This window comes from Accipiter gentilis, chromosome 18 (assembly GCF_929443795.1).
Source record: "Accipiter gentilis chromosome 18, bAccGen1.1, whole genome shotgun sequence".
NCBI lineage: Eukaryota > Metazoa > Chordata > Aves > Accipitriformes > Accipitridae > Astur > Astur gentilis.
This window is the reverse complement of record NC_064897.1, coordinates 13,308,949-13,325,192: the sequence shown is the minus strand read 5'-3', so window position 1 is coordinate 13,325,192 and position 16,244 is coordinate 13,308,949. Positions and strand designations below refer to the sequence as shown.

Genomic DNA, 16,244 nt, shown 5'->3' with positions numbered 1-16,244 from the left:
CCCACCTGCCGATTCTTCCTCATCTTCCTGGGCAGTTTGTAGCCACATCCATACTAGGTGCAAATGAGTTGAAATAATGACCTCAGGAAATGTCTCGATTTAACACATTTACAGTGCCTCTGAGGTCTGTGCTACTTGTATTTGTCTATACAGGTTTCCCAGGAAAAAAAAAATCCACTGTATGTATTCTCTTTTAAAGCCCGCTGTAGTTTTAGAGCACAATATGAAAGTGATTAGCAGTAATGAGAGCTCAAAAGGGTAATTTAGTCTTTGTGTTCATTCAGTTCTCAGCTACTCCTCTCTCTTCTAACAAAAGTGCCAATTAGTTCACATTATGATGTCAACAAAGGAGTGGTTGAAGAGATGCGACTCATTTATTAAAGGGCATCCGAGTACACATCACAGAAAAACAACTTTGAATCACCATTGGTCACTTCCACATTCACATCACTGACCTAAATGTGAAAAACTTCATATCGCACAACTGCTTTTCCGATTGCTATCTCGTTCACATCACAGCTCCTTTTTCTGCCTCCATTCCGCTGCAAATGCACCTACAGCTGCAAAAGAAACTTCAGAAAATTATTTTGTCTTTAATCCTCCTGAGCTGTGTTCTCGCAATAAAATAAAACGTTTGCACTAACAACATGAATAGCTTGAGAAGTGAAAAAGAAAAATTAGCTGTGAATTAGGTTTACACTGAGTGTTGACTATAAAAAAGACTTTGCGGGAGTTTCTTATTTCTTCCTCAGATGACTTAGCAATAATTTATTTCAGCTTGCGATTCAAAAGGTACTTTCTTACAGCAAAGTTGCAAACTCGTGCTGGGATCAAAAGGTCCATCTGTGTTCTCTTGTACCTCTAAGATCGTCATCTCAGGTAAAAGCTGTGCACTCAAAACTCACCTGCCTGGGTGGCTGTTTCTGTTGCAAAAGGGCAGAAGAGAATCTAGCTCATTCTCTCATTTGTTTTGACTGAGCCGTGCTTGAAACGATCATAATAGAAATTATTTGTCAGTAAAAGAAGAGATGTTGAACACAATCAGATTTCTGACCTCACTAACCATTAAGATGTGGAGAAATTAAAGGGTAAGTCCAGCATACTGTATCTTCCTTTATCTGGGTGCTGTATACTTGATTTGAGTGGATTTATTATGATTAGAATTTACACCTGAACTTTCTGATTTTATTCAAGTTCTCTAGACTGAATTGTGTTGACCTGCCAAACCATGCTGGTTTTCTTATCTGCAGACCACATGCATGCCTGTTTCTGATAAGACTTTCTTGTACATGTAGTGCTTAGACTGGTACTTCAGACCATAATCTTTCATCTGTCCAAAAAGTACATGCAGCATATGGTACAAACTATCCCACTCAAACTGCTTTCAGCTCATTGGAGACTGATATCATATTCCCTCTTCCCTGCCATCTACACATAAAATCAGCAAAGATCCTTCTTGGTTGCAGTAGGTTGCCATGAGTTTCTTCTTTTTGTGGAATAAATGTATACTGCCCTCCACCTTATACAGTGTGTTGACACTTCACTATCTGTAACATATTTGCCCTCAAAATTAAATCTTGAGATAGAAATACAGTGTTATCCTTATGTGACACCTAGCTTAAATGGCAACCCCTGTTACATAAGACATCAGTTGTAAAGTGCAGAGCTGACCTTGAATGTCTTGGCAGTGATTTGCGTCATGATCCCTGCAACTGCACTGATGCCACTATAGCAGTGAGGCCGTCAGTATGCAACCTCTACTGATCTAGGCCAGTTTTGTATTAGCCACATAAAGATAAAAGGGTTGTTCTCCTTTTGCTTGTATTTTAAGTTATTCAGTTTCCTGTTCTTTGATGTAATTTCAATAAACCCCATTCACCTCGTGTCCAATACTGATGTAGTATTTCTCTCTGTGTGTATTGCAGGCGGCTCGTTCATGGAACTGTGCTGCTTAGCATGACATTGTACAGTACGCTTACAACAACAATGATTACCCCAGGCATCTGCAGTACTGATACACCAACCTCAGTAACATTACAGGTAAGAAAGCAAGAAAGCAAATGGAAGGGTTGTTTTCTAACAAAGTGCAAGAAAAAGGATCGTTTCCACAGCTCATCAAGACCACACAAATTAAAAATCCTATTTCCATTATAGCCACTCAAAAAGAGCATGTTAGTCTTAATGGATGGAAGTCAATAATTCTGCACAGTGGCAAATATGTAGGATACTTTCCATATCAAATACCACCTCTGAGGGGTAGAGAAGGTTTTTCTAGGGTAATTTTTGTTGTTATAATTTTGGTTCCAAAAATACTTTTGACACAGATTAATGGTTTGGTACCTTACTCACAGCTGCCTTTTCAAATCTGAACTTTTGTTCTGAGTACTATTGAATTGCATGCCATTAGAAGTGTAACATACAGCTTTCAATTAGACTGAATAGCATAAAGGATTTGTAAAGGAAGTGGCTACAAGCAATTGTCAATATGCATCATTATAGCTCTCCCTTGATGACTACATGCTAGGCGCCCACTCATTCTGGGCGGAATGGTGCTCACGGTATTGAAAATGCATTAGGTCTATGTGGTAGTTTTGTAACCTTTCCAGGTTAAATTAGCAACTGCATATTTCAAGGGCAAAGCCAATTGTTTTCTGTACTAAAAAGCTGAATGACTATTAGCAAATGACATGTAAAAGCAGATAATACAGATAAATGAGGCTGGCCTAAAAATAGCCCATTTTTAATAGACAAGCAAATGGGGATTTTCTAGTCTGAGGAGTTCAGTCAAAGACGACACCTTAAAATAGCTCCCCCTATTAATAATAAAGGGAAGTTGAGACAGTAAATGGCTATTAATTTATCATAATCTCTCTCTGCTGAAAGAAACAGAACAGGAGGATCACCTCATTTTCGGTTATTCCCGTGCATGTGAAAGTATCATGATTTGTGAACATGCTGGATATGTCATAAAGGTAGCTTTTCTGGTGTGACCGACAAGACACGTTTTGTAGGGAATAACTTTGTTAACCATTAGAAGAGTGATGCATATCAAACACATACATTAAAAAAAATAGATATAGATAAGAGATTATGGTGTGTGTTAATAAACCAAATTGAGCTGAATGTTGAAGAACAACCTGAATTTTCAGCAAAGTCTGTGTTCAGATTATCAAGCACCTCAAGCTTTTTAATTTTGGTCGAATGTTTTCTTTCTCTGTATCTTAAAAACATTATCCTAAATTTTTGACACACATATGTAATGTAAAGAATGAAAAATTGCTGGATGCTGTACAATATATATGAAATTGAACAGCCAGAATTGAAATCAGGAATCTGTTTTCTATCTCTTACATTGGCAAACTACACATCAGAATCATCCCTACTTTTTCAGGAAAAACAAACAAATCTATATTAATCGAAGCTTTACATTTAAGAACTATCTCATTAAAAACCAGGAAAGGAGGAAAAATGGAAAAATAACTTCATCTTTGAGTTCATGGAGTTCTAATGAAATTGAAATACAGTGGATGACATTCTCCCAGGAAAGTCAGTGACAAAGCTCCTGCTGATTTTTGTGGGCTGAGTTTATCACCAACATAGTTAAGTAATATATTACATACAGTGAACACCCTCAAAGAATTATGCCCTCTTCTTTCTCTCATATTTTGTATATTTCTTGGACAAATCCAAGATAACATTTATTGACAGTTGTATCTGAAAATACACATTGCTAAAAAGACTTCTCCCCTCCCTCCCCTCCCTCCCCTCCCTCCCCTCCCTCCCCTCTCTCCCCTCTCTCCCCTCCCCCCCCACTTTTCCTCTTTTGTCTTTTCTCTTTTTTCTTTTTTTCTTTTCTTTACTCTTTACTCTTTTATGTTTTATTTTCTCTTTTCCTTTCTTTTCCTTTCTTTTCCTTTCTTTTCCTTTCAAGATTGACTTTCCAGAATCTAATTTGGAGTTCATTAAACCTGAACCTGAAGAAAGAAGAGGTGATCTTGAAGAGCCAACCAAAGACTGCCTGAAGCACATTGCAAGACTTTCGCAGATACATTCTCTCTTGCTGTAAGTTGCACCCAGCTAGCCCTGCTGATTCTTGGTTTGCTGTGCTTATCCTATTGGTCACAATTAAATGTATCCAATTCTTCAAAAGCAAAATTTTCCTCTGAAGGAGCTTAACTCAATTGATTTGAGAAGTGACACCTCTAAATGAGAGAATAGATCACAGCAAAACCTAAATAAGCCCCTGGAGGTGGCAGTGTATTTTACCAGTTTTCCCCTTTCTATTACTATATCTTTTCACGTCTTTGAAGTGAGAAACTAATTTTTGATTCCAAACATAAGATATTCAGGTGATGCAATAAGTTTGTATCAGTATTAGCAACAAAACCTTTGGGATCTATGAAAATCAGCTTCCTTTAATAATAATAATACACTCAGACTTCTATATAGTAGTTAAATGGCATATAATCATTAAAACAATCTATGTCAAGTTATAAGTAAGGAAGGAAGTATAAAAAGTTTGGCTTTCACGGAAGGTAGATAAAGACAAAGTGAAACAAAACACTATATACTGAGGCAGATTAGCATGTTATATATCCATTAGGATTATTATACCGTATAAAATAATTTTGGATGGAATTGGGAACACAGGTGTTTACAGAGAGCCATTATACCAATCACAGTTAATTGTGTGAATTAATCCTCCATCAAAGGCCAAAAGGTGCTTTAGTTGTACAATAATAAATAACTTAAAGGCAGTTCAGCCTTCTGAGTGTGATATGATGTATCTGTTAAGGAGGCTTTTCTGTGCTGATTTCTATGTTGGTTGACTGGGGTTTTTTTTAAAATCAATTTCTTTAGAAAAGGCAAAAGACAAACTTGCTGGTGTATTTGATGTTTAGTTCAACTTTTTAAAAGACAGGATGGAATGTGAGATTATTTTTATTAACTGTGGGATCTGTCATTTGGTTCTTTTCTATTTTATTTTTAAATATGAATGGGACATCAGTATTTTCTTGTGAATAGCCATTGTGTGAGGGCACTGGCGAGGTGCCAGCAAAATTTCTACCTGCAAAATGTGCTCCAGAAGTGATCTGGGGAACTTCAAGCCAATGCATATGACCTCTGTCATGGTAAAATGGTGGGTTCTGTAAGAAGGAATAAGATCCTTAAGTATTTAGCTAAGTACAGAGTATTTTGTCAGGAAAGAGCCTGGCTTCTGTGAATAGAAACCCTGCCTCACCACCCTGTTGCTGTCCTAGAAGGTTGTCAGTGGGTGCATGGATTTTTGGGGATTTGGTGCACACAAAGCCTTTGGATGTTCAAAAACCTTTGCTGAGGTTCCACATTGGATTGTTAAAAGAAATGAAGTTGCCACAGGTTTAGAGGAAAACTGGTTAAAGGCAAAGATTGGATGTTTAATGCTGACTTTTCAGAATGGAAGAATCAGCAGTAGGGTCTTTCACTGCTCAAGGCTGGGACCAGTTTTATTCAGTATTTTCATCAATGACATGGAGAAGGAAGAGGGCAGGGAAATCTCTAGGTTTGCAGATGGTACTAAGCTCTGCCAGATTGTGTCACACTGTGCTATGGAGGGAAGATCCAGAAGGACCTTACAAAACTGGGCCAAAACATGGCAGATGAGCTTCAGTGTGGGTAAATTTAAGGGGATGTATTAAAGGAAAAATTATCTAAGCATCTGTAGATGACACTGAACCCAGAACTGGCAGTTACAATGCAGGAAACACATTTTGACATTACTGCTGGTATTTCCCTGAACTCATGAGTATAATGTGCAGCAACAGCCAAAAGTGCCAACAAAATATTGGGCATCACCAGGAAGGGTGTAGAGATAAAGCCAGCATATGCTGTTTCACTGCTGTCTAAAACCTCGATGTGCTGTATTTTGAGTATGCTGCATAGCTCTTGCCTTCACAACTCGGGAAGGACACAGTAGGCATGGAAAATGGTCAGAGAAGGGCAACTAAAATGATTAAAGGGATTAAGCAGCTGCTTGACCAAGAGAAGCTAAAAAGGCTGGGACTCCTTAGTTTGGAGAGAATACTAAAGGATGTGTCTGTATGTATGATTAATTTTTATATAATAATGATGGTGGTGGACAAGGTGCATGAATCATCAAATCCGACAATATTCAAACTAGGGACATTCAATGAAACAAGTAGCAGGTCAATTGTCAACAAATGGAAGAAAGTACTTCCTAAGACAGTCAGTGGTGAACTTTTAAAACGCGCTGTCACAAAGCTGTGGAGGTAGACAATGTTATCAGATTCATGAAGGCTATACACAAATTCATAGATAACAAGTTCATAAATAAGTATTACGATGCCCAGGCAAGGGTAGACCCTATAACATCCCTAATACAACAATTTGGGGTTCTGTGGGAGTATGAAGAGAAGAGACTACTGAAAGTCACCAGCTTGGAGTTATGGCTTTGATAAGTTCAATAACAAGTTCTTGAAGGAAATAGAATGGTAATCCTGGGTTTTTTCCAGTTTGTTGTTTTCAGATATCTTATGGGCAAAGCTGGTCTACCAAATGAGTCATCAAGGTAAAGCATTTCATATTTGGGGTTTGCATGAAGGAATTCCATTTTTAAGTACTTTCTGATTTAGAGGAATCTGTCAGCCTGTAATTTTTGTTGTATCTGTACCAGAGGAATTACTTTTACCTTCCTCAGTCAGGATAGATTTTTCATAAAAAATATTTGTAACAACATATTGTTATCTAAACACATTATTACTGTGATGTCTGAAGATCTCTTCCTTCCTTTTTTTTTTTTTTTTTTTTTTTTTTTTATGTCAAGATGAAGAGAGTAATCTAGGTCGCTTTTTAGTGGCAATATGTCTGTATGATGGTGCTTCAGGATTACAAGCCTCAAATACAACCTTGAAATAAATGAATGTCTGTGGTTAGAAGACACAAGAAACCTTTCTCAGGCTGTCAGGGTCCTTCTGTTCTTTCTACTGAAAACAGAAGAAATATGTGAATGGACAGAAAATGTTCTTAACCCTGTGGTAGAAAAAGAAGAAACAATGGTTAAAAACAGGCAGCTGCATGGTCGTCCTTGTTACAGGCTGTTGAATCCAGTAGTGTTATGAATGCAAGGCTGCTGTGGCTCCGTGTCCCCAGGTTCAGACATTAGAGAGGTGGACAGTGTATTCCTGATAGGAATATCAACAAATCAACACAGGCAGAAAGCAGTATCTTACCAGCATACACACAAACATGCAACACCGCCACAAAACACAGCACAAACAGCCTGCTCCTCCTCTCTGCCTGATCAGGATCAAAGTCTGCTGGTAGAATACACACACACACGTATATATATTTTTATATATGGTATCAAAATGCTTGATTGCTCCCGTAGTTGTGCTTAGACAGTCTAATCCAGGAGCCGGCCCCAGATCTCCCTGCTCTCCCCAGCTGCTGACACCTAGACGTGCGAGCCCCCAGGGTTCACAACCGATTTGGCTGCTGGCACCTGGGCCTCTTCCTGTTACGTGGGCGTGAGTTTCCCAGTAGCTGGCCCAGACATATGGTCTTCCCAGTAGCTGACTCTTAGACACCTGTCCCTCTGGTAGCTGGCTCCGATTACTGGTCCCCATGGCCAACATCTCTTGGATGTTGATTACTGAAGGGATCAATGGGACCGAAGGAAACGAACTTTGCCGTACGGCTCTTGTGCTCCTCACAGCCCTACGCCGTGTGCTGCTGTGTGATCTTTGGCATCATCACCAAACCAGGCAAGAGAGGGAGGTCCAAGAGAATTCGTTAGTTACTGCCAGCTGCTTTGGCCAACTTCTGAAAACATTTCAGATGTGAGCCTTTTATTCCTTTTAGGATTACTGTGTTTGAAATACAAACCCCAGAAAACTAGCCACCTGAGATAATGACTGCTCTTTGAACGTGATACAGCCTGCTTGTGTGCAGTGGCTCCCAGTGTAAGGATGAGAGAGTGGTTTGAAGCCAGGAAGATGACAGTCTTGTTTCTACCATCTTTTTTTCCTTTGTTCATCATTTTTCTTCTACCTTACTTTTTCTTCTCTTTCAGCTTCCCTTTTTCTTTTCCTTTCCACCACTCTACATGGTAAGAATCTAGTTTGCCTACAAGTCATCATGAGAGGGCCGTTGCTGTGAATTGTGACTAGAAAGACTACTTCCAGTTGAGTGAATAGTGGAACAGGTCTAGAAAAGTGCAGTGATGCTGCACACTTTGATAGTCTGTCCACGGGAGAGAAACTTGCAAGTGACAATCAGCTCTGGGGGGACAGAAATTTGCATTTGCTAGCTTTGCTGCTCTTTCCTTTTTTTGCCTTTTGTCTTTATCTGCTTTACTACTGAACATGAGCAACAAAAACAGCTCAGAAGCATTTAAACTCATTTTTGCCATTTCCCCCACAAAAAAAAGTAATAATTAAGACCAGCTAACAAAGCTTTAAAGATGCTGTTTTCTTCATTTAGCTAAAGGGATTAATGAAAACTTTTAAACTGAAAGCTACTGAATTATTTAGGTTTTAAGATGTTTCATTTTTATTTGCGTTGACTAGGAGGCTATATATTTTAATATAGCTTTTCTATAGAGGGTAATTTAGATACAACTCTACCTAAAAAAACATAAACTACGTTTTTATCAATAAAGAGGGTTTGTTAGCAGCTTATCCCTATTGAGCCAAAGAAATGTTCTGATTAGCATAACAGTCTTCAGATGCTATATGCATGCAAAATCTTCTTACCATCTATCTTAAATGTCCTGTTACATGTATATGTAATTTTTTGTTACAACTAAGAAACTTAAAATCAAAACCTAAAAAACCTCACCCCACCCAACCTTTAATTTCATCTCTGATCTTTAAAACATGGAAAGAGAAAAAAGCATTGCCTCTGGAGTAAAGTCGGAGAGAGAAATCTGTTATTGAGAAAACCTGATACAAGGATTGATTTCTTATCTCCCTTTGCAAGCTCAGTAGAGGCTTTAGCTGCTTTAATCTGAACAACAGATTGTCTAGTTTGGAGGATGCTGTTTGAAAGCTTAAATCTCAGTTTAAAGTCAACATATAAAAAGGGTGCTTTAGGTGAACTGTCCTGGAGAATACCATCCAAATGCATGAGATAACCAGACAGGCAATAAAATCTTAGGCCTACTTTTATCTCTTTCTCTGTGTGACTTCTTCACACAAACACAAAGATATATATCTATTGTCACAATAGACACGCTGTGAATTCTGAGACTGTTTCTTGAAATGGTTACCAAAATTATACTGTTCTTGAAATTATAACTGAAAGACATGACAGAATTTGTATCACAGTTACGTTCATCTTCTGCTTACATTTATGAGCTTATTCTCCTAAAGGAAAGAAATAAACATTTACTCTTGTGACAGTAAAATCATGCCCATCTTTGTACCACCACTCTATGTTCCTCAATGCTTGGCAATTCAAAGTTAGAAAGAACAGTTCTTTAGGGCATATAAAGCCAAAAGAGCTCATTGCTATGAGTTGTGAAAGACACAATCTTGACAGTTAGAGCAGGGCTAAGATAGTTTTTTGGCTAAGAATGTCTCAAAACATTGCAAATAGAAGGAAGATGACCTTGGAAAGAATGTAAACACTTGGATTTTGAGCCCTGTTTACACATCTGGATAATGAAATCCTTGACTGGCAACAAACCATTTACTTAACCGCCTTCTACAAGGTTTCTCACACCTTGCTCTGAAATATCTAAGTTCATTTAATGCCACAGTTATGTTATTAAGTAGATGGATCACCATTCTGGTCAAATATGACCAATAAAACCAATGCTCCTCTTGGTTTCAGTAATGATTTCTGTGAACTGGAGATCAGCTTGCACTCTCCAAGCTTGCTTTTGAAGGCTCTGGTATCGAATTAAGAAGGTTGTCTGAGCTTCTCTCACAGGGAATTTCTTTTTCTATTTTCTGATGGTATCAAAACCTAGGATTTAATGTGCATGAGGCAAAGACATCTGAATTGTTGACAAACCAGAGGATATATAGCAAAAATTATTCTGAGGCATTTCTCACTGTTGAAATATGGTATGGTGACTGACCATTTTATCAATAGGTCATTTAGATATCTAATACCTCTATGAGAAATTTGGCATTGCATCCTTTCTTGTGAGTACAGAGAAGCATGGCATGCTAGGCCTTGAGAACAGACATAGGATTTGCTGGGAGCTTTCCTTCCCTTTTCCAAACTCATACCAGTGCTAGGGATAATCATACTCTGTGTGTGTGTGTGCGTGCACATGCACTCGTGTTCTTGTGTATGTGCATCGATGTTTCTAAACCCTATTTTAAATGCAAATACACTAAAACCAGACACACCTGCATTAAACAGTCAAAGCAAGGACAGGAATGAAAGCTATGGCTAGCAGTGTTGTGTGTTGTGTATCTAGTTGTTACAGTAGTTAGAGATGATGTGTAGCGGATGGATGTAACAATAATTTATCTGGTGATAACTGCACCTTCTTTGTCTTTGTCAGAAAACCCCAGTAAAAACAAACAAACAAGCACCACCAACAACAGAGAGTGGAGAAGAAAAATGAGAGTGCTTGGGAAGTGAAATAACCATATATGTGTATATTTTGACACTTCATTTTTATATGACCCAAGGCTGACAGATCCAGAGAATAAGTATCACTTTTCTTATAAAAGCTGGTCTGCAGAAAATGATATCCTACCCCAAGGAAAACACATACTTAGCCGAAAAGCAGCGTACTGTATGACTTGGCCCCTCTGTACAATAAAGTTTGTTGCTACACAAAGCTCCAGGTGGTTTTAATTTCAAACTGAATTTCTAATCTTCTCTTCCAGACTCTCAGAGCAACAGAGAAGGACCTTATGGTTTTATCGTTACTACTGCAATAATCAAAATTGCTCCCTTCCTCTGGTACTGGGCAGTGCACCCAGTTGGGATCGAACAACTGTATCAGAAATGTATGCTGTGTTGAGGAAATGGACATTTTCTAACCCTCTGGAGGCACTTGGGCTTCTGACTTTCAGGTAAGAGAAAATTAACCAGGTAAGAAAATAACAATGAACAGAATGATCACGTACTGATTAATTCAGCATTTCAGTTTGCTCAGCACAGTATCATCCTTTGGTTCACTGACTGTGCTTTCGGTTCTGTCCCCGTGTCAAAAGTTGCAACTCTTGCGATGACCTTGAGTTGAAAGTGCCAGCCCTGCCTTCTTGGCTGAGAAGGTTTTCTCTTTCTCAGGATAATGAAAAGAGTATTTCATTCTCTATAGCAGATTCAGTCAGGTTCTGGTAACAGGTGATCAGTCAAATACTTAGCACTTACATAGCACTCCATATCTTCGAACTACTGTACAGACATGGAGTGACTAATGGGAGATAAGAAGGACTGAAATATGCTTCTAGATTATGATACCATGTAAATATGTACACTCCCACCTATAACACATCTTTCTGAGGCAGACAGGATGAAACTTTGAAGTCAGTTCCCCACAATTTAAATAAATTGTTGTGATGCCTTCTGTTTCACCCCCACTTCTTACACTGGGAGCTGATTGTTTGTTGGAAGGTTTTCTTGATACCGGAGATAGTCTTACCTATGACGTAGTAGCAGATGTCAGGGGACAGAATCTGTGTCAGCAGTTACATTTCCTCCAAAAGCTTGGGAGGTATTTTGCATTAAGTGACCTACCTGTGAAAACATTAAACGTGCAGATGAAATGGTTGAGCAAATTGGTTTATCAAGCCCTTGCTTGTCTGGATAAGCACAAGCTGCGCTAGCTTTGCAATCTCAGTTCCATGTTGTACCTTTAGAAAAAAACAACTCACCTGAAGCTTTACTAGAGAAAAGACTGTATACACCCATCTCTACATTATTACAAAACAGTTATTTAAGAGTAGATAGTCAGTTTTATATTATTATTTTCCTGTGGATGCGATTTCTTAAGAATACCTTTCTCTCAGGTTTATATCTGAACTATTAGCAGTTTCACATGTTTGCATTCATGTCTTTTTTATGTTTAGTAGGAATTATGGAAGCGAAGATCCTGAAAGATCAGGTTCTGGAGCATATTATCGTTATCTTATTTACCATTATTAGATGATTAGAATCCGTTTCTAATTTATAAAAGAACAATGGAGAAAGGAGTGTATGGGCAGTGTGATTTCTTCCACACCCCGAAGCAGCAAGAGGTTTTGAGATGGTTTGTCAGAGCATGCCAGGCTTTCGGATCAGGCCTTGTCAAATTTTGTTTCTGTGTATGGGTGGCATTTCTGCAAATGAAGAGCTTGATTGTTCTTTGAAGATGCAGCTCTGCGTCAGGGTGTGGTGCAGAATATCAGTCCTGTCAAGTGCTTCACAGAATATTTAATATGACTCAGCCTGTCACAGGGTTTCTCAGTGTGTAGTGGATACAGTGTACACACTGTTCATTCTGGCTACCGCAAAGCTTGCTGGCATGAAAAGACAGGAAGATGTCATCACTTTGTCTCTCCTGGTGCTACTGTTGGGAGTGGCTGGCACCTACAGTCGTGCCAAAGAACAAGTCCTTCTGATCTGGATCTTAGCTTGTTTGTCCCTTTAGTTTCTTTCTCACAAAAGATAATATCAGTCTGGTTTTTTTGCTTCATGCTAACACTACAGAAGTTCTGGATCACAGTACAAATCCTCTTTAAAAAAAAATTTTCTGTGGTTCACATATCCACAATATTTTGTAGGTGCATGACAACTGGGAAGCTAACCTTCCAGAAAGAGAGGGATTACATTTCCTTAAAGATGTTTAGTTTCAGAGATGTCCAAGTCGCATGATTTAACTGCTGAGAGACATGTATATGTAAATTGAGAGAGTGGGTTGAAGGAGAGGAGTACTTTCCATATAAATGGATTTCTGAGGTTTCTTCTCTTGGTTCTCTTTTTCTCAGATTTCAATCATTTTGAGAAGTAAAGTAGCATTGGATAGGGTCCAACTTTCCTTCACCATTACCTTCACTGACTTTGGATTGTAGGCTCCGTAACTGAGCTGTTTTTGAAGGTTCACTCAACTCTATCCTGTATTATGTTTGGCGCTGACAATTCATCAACTCAGTTCCTCACTTCTATCATCCACAAAACAGCGCTCTGATTTCTTGTGATTACTGAGACACAGCTGAAAGATCCAAGTTCATATAAAACATGAGCAGAATATAAAAGAAATTCTCTTTATATATTCAAGTGTATTTTAAGGGCTTGTGTTACCATCACTATCAAATCATAGGTAACTAAAATAAATAAGAACTGATCTTTGTCTACATGTATTATTAACATAATGCAGGAGCAGCTGTACTAAATCAGCCCAAAAGTCAGCCTAGTGCATCCTGTCTGCAGTGGCGACAACAACAGATACCTAGGGAAGACATTGGGAATGGGCCAAACATAATGACACTGTGCTACTCCCAACTTCCAGTAATCTGCAGCTCAGAGACTTCCTGAGACAAAACTTTTTCGTTTAAGAGCTCTCTCGCATTTTTCTTGTATGATTTTTTCCAAATAAACATCGATTGCACATAAACATTCAGCTTTCAGAACATCCTGTAGCAAGGGAGATCCACAGTTCAGGTCTATGTTGTATCACCTATGTACCACAATTTACCACACTGTTAGCAGTACCATAAAAGAGACCAAGAGTTTCCAATCACTCCGAATTTTGGATGCTGCCTTTGCTACAACTTCAGTCTGCAGTGTCTTAAAGAGAACCTGAATTTCTCCTGCAGGCATGTGCTTACTCTTTATACAGTTTAGAGAGGATACTCAAAATCACGAGTCATTTTTGCAAGCCTTGGGCTGGGGACTCTAAATTATCCTTCTTCTCAGAGTGAAAAAGCAGCATCTGTTCTGATGATTAAGCTGAAGTTCACATTTGCAAGGATAAAGAACTGAAAATCATTGGAGGTGTTTCCTCATTGCCTGGATTAGAAGGCAGCATCACAGAGCTTAGGGTGAGGCGTCACGCCCCATCAGATCAAGTCCCATTATCACGCATCTGAGTTAGAACACAGTTTACACTTTCTGAAACTTCTAAATTGTTTTGTTCACTACACAGTTAAATGTACAATTGAATAGAAGTTTCTTGTTCTTTGAGCATGTGTCTCTTGCTTATGCTCTTCCACTTTTGCAGGCACATCTCAAGGCAGCCAAATGATAACATACTCATTTATGCAGCAGGAAGGAAGAACTTAAATAAATTGGAAACACAGTCATGGTATATTTCACAGATAAATTCAGTAGCAACCTTGCATCCAGTACTTGCAGCAAGTGCATTGATTCTTAAAGCCCCAGAAGCCAATGCTTAAAAAAACAATGTAAAAAACAATGAATGTTTCTTTAATCAATAAAGACGGAATGGAAAGGATGGCAGGGGGAAGTGTAAATAAGATTTTACACTCTTAGTTTTACCTCTAATTTCAGGGAAGGATGATTATAAGCCATTGCCTGAAAAATAAAATTTTCCCTCAGGCAGAAGGTATAGAGCTGGTCCCTCCTACTCAGCACTGCTTATTGGTGCCCTGTGCATTTTACCATTGACTTCACTTATTGAGTTTGGTAAAATGCCAAGCTTTAGTGGAGTTAGAGCTTTCTATAACTGTATCTACATGACATGGCACACTAGCCAGGGAAATGACACCAATACACTTGTTTATTCAGAGAATTTTCTTGATGACAGAAAGAGACTAAAGCCAGTGTTAGAAATCCCATCACTTATGATGTGTCGCTAACATGTCAATGTTTTGTGTATGTATAGAACAACCGTACTTACAATTTTTTGTCAGGTTATCTTGCTATTCAAATTATTGAAAATGAAAGCTCAAATATATTAATTAACCCTAATAGCAGAGTGATTTCTCCAACCTTGTTTTTCTGGCACATCTAGAGTACACTTGTGACCCTGTGAGGTATCATGGCTAGGAATCAGGACATCGAGTTAGGATCAGGAAAGAGCCACCAAAGAAGGTATGTCATTTTCCAGCATTGTTCACGGCTGCAGCCATTCTGAAGAGAGAACTTTTTGACATAGACAGCGAAGGTGAAGACATAACCTCCCTGGTAGGCTTCACAATTTTTCCTAGAAACTTCCTGCTAAATTCTAACTCTTTCAGGGCTAGTGCACTGAAAAGGACATCGCTTTAAAACCGTGTGCCAAATCAGAAGATTTTGAGATGAGACATTAAGATGTCAGAGGGATTTTGTGCTACCTTGTGCAAATCCCTGTATGGAGCAGGCAGAGTAGGGTAAGACTTGACTTGTCCTACGTCTCCTTGACCAGAGAAGATGCCCTCCGCTTGACCCAAGAAGATGGCTATAGCATCCCTCAGCCTTTGACTCTCGCAGTATTATTGTTGATTTTCACATTATGTAGTAGAACAGCTATTGAGTTTCAGACATTAGGTTATATACCAATATATGTAAAATTCACTTTCTAACCAATAATTATAATAAAATGTGATAGCTTGAAGCCAGGTTTTGTTCTGACACCTTTGAAAGCCAATTTGATTTAAAATTGTTGAATCAGATTGTCATTGTTTTAATAAAAGCAGAATTTATACTATGCCCTGAGAGTCCACAATGGAATGCCCAACAGAGTATTTATCAAACAGATACAGCTAGAGCATGTCTTGCCTGTTTGCATCTTACTTGGTTTAAAAGGCTGTAGTTGTATATCAATGTGGAGAGCAAACAGAAGCTTATGCAAAGAAATAAGATAAGAACAAAGCAACAGTCTACAATTAATTTGATACTTTGATGTACAGAACACGCTACTGATAAAGCTTAAAAACTGCTTTGTACTAATGTACAAGAAATTTAGTGATAACTTATATGGGGATGTATGCGTTGTTAGGAATAGATAACTCTTCATTTTAAGCATCAGAATGTGATTAATTCTCCCCCTTCCTCCCCCCTCGGCCTTTAATGATTTTTAGCTTTCTTGGTAATAAATATGAATCTACTACAATAGAGAGCTATAGTAGGACAATGAACAATGGACAGCTATGTAGGATATGGTATGCTTTCTATACATCCATGTGCAATCTAATCAGGAGGCTAAATTTGTAAATAATCAAGTTTTCCATGTTTCATTCTTTTGTTTTAATGTAACAAAGACCAAAATTTGTCTCTGGGGTGGGAAGAACCTTCTAGATCATAGAGGTTTCAAATGGAAAACCGCTTTTTGTTAATTTCGTCCTACTCTTGTTCTC

General features: G+C 38.4%; 1 protein-coding gene across 1 annotated transcript in view; it reads left to right on the top strand.

The window, feature by feature from the left end:
* Positions 1 to 16,244, top strand: part of PIK3C2G (phosphatidylinositol-4-phosphate 3-kinase catalytic subunit type 2 gamma) — a 209,969-nt gene that overhangs the window by 73,057 nt on the left and 120,668 nt on the right. The window contains exons 13-15 of the mRNA XM_049821675.1: positions 1,926 to 2,040; positions 3,932 to 4,062; positions 10,851 to 11,039. Of these exons, the coding sequence (XP_049677632.1) occupies positions 1,926 to 2,040; positions 3,932 to 4,062; positions 10,851 to 11,039 (435 nt within the window). The remainder of the gene's footprint in view (positions 1 to 1,925; positions 2,041 to 3,931; positions 4,063 to 10,850; positions 11,040 to 16,244) is intronic.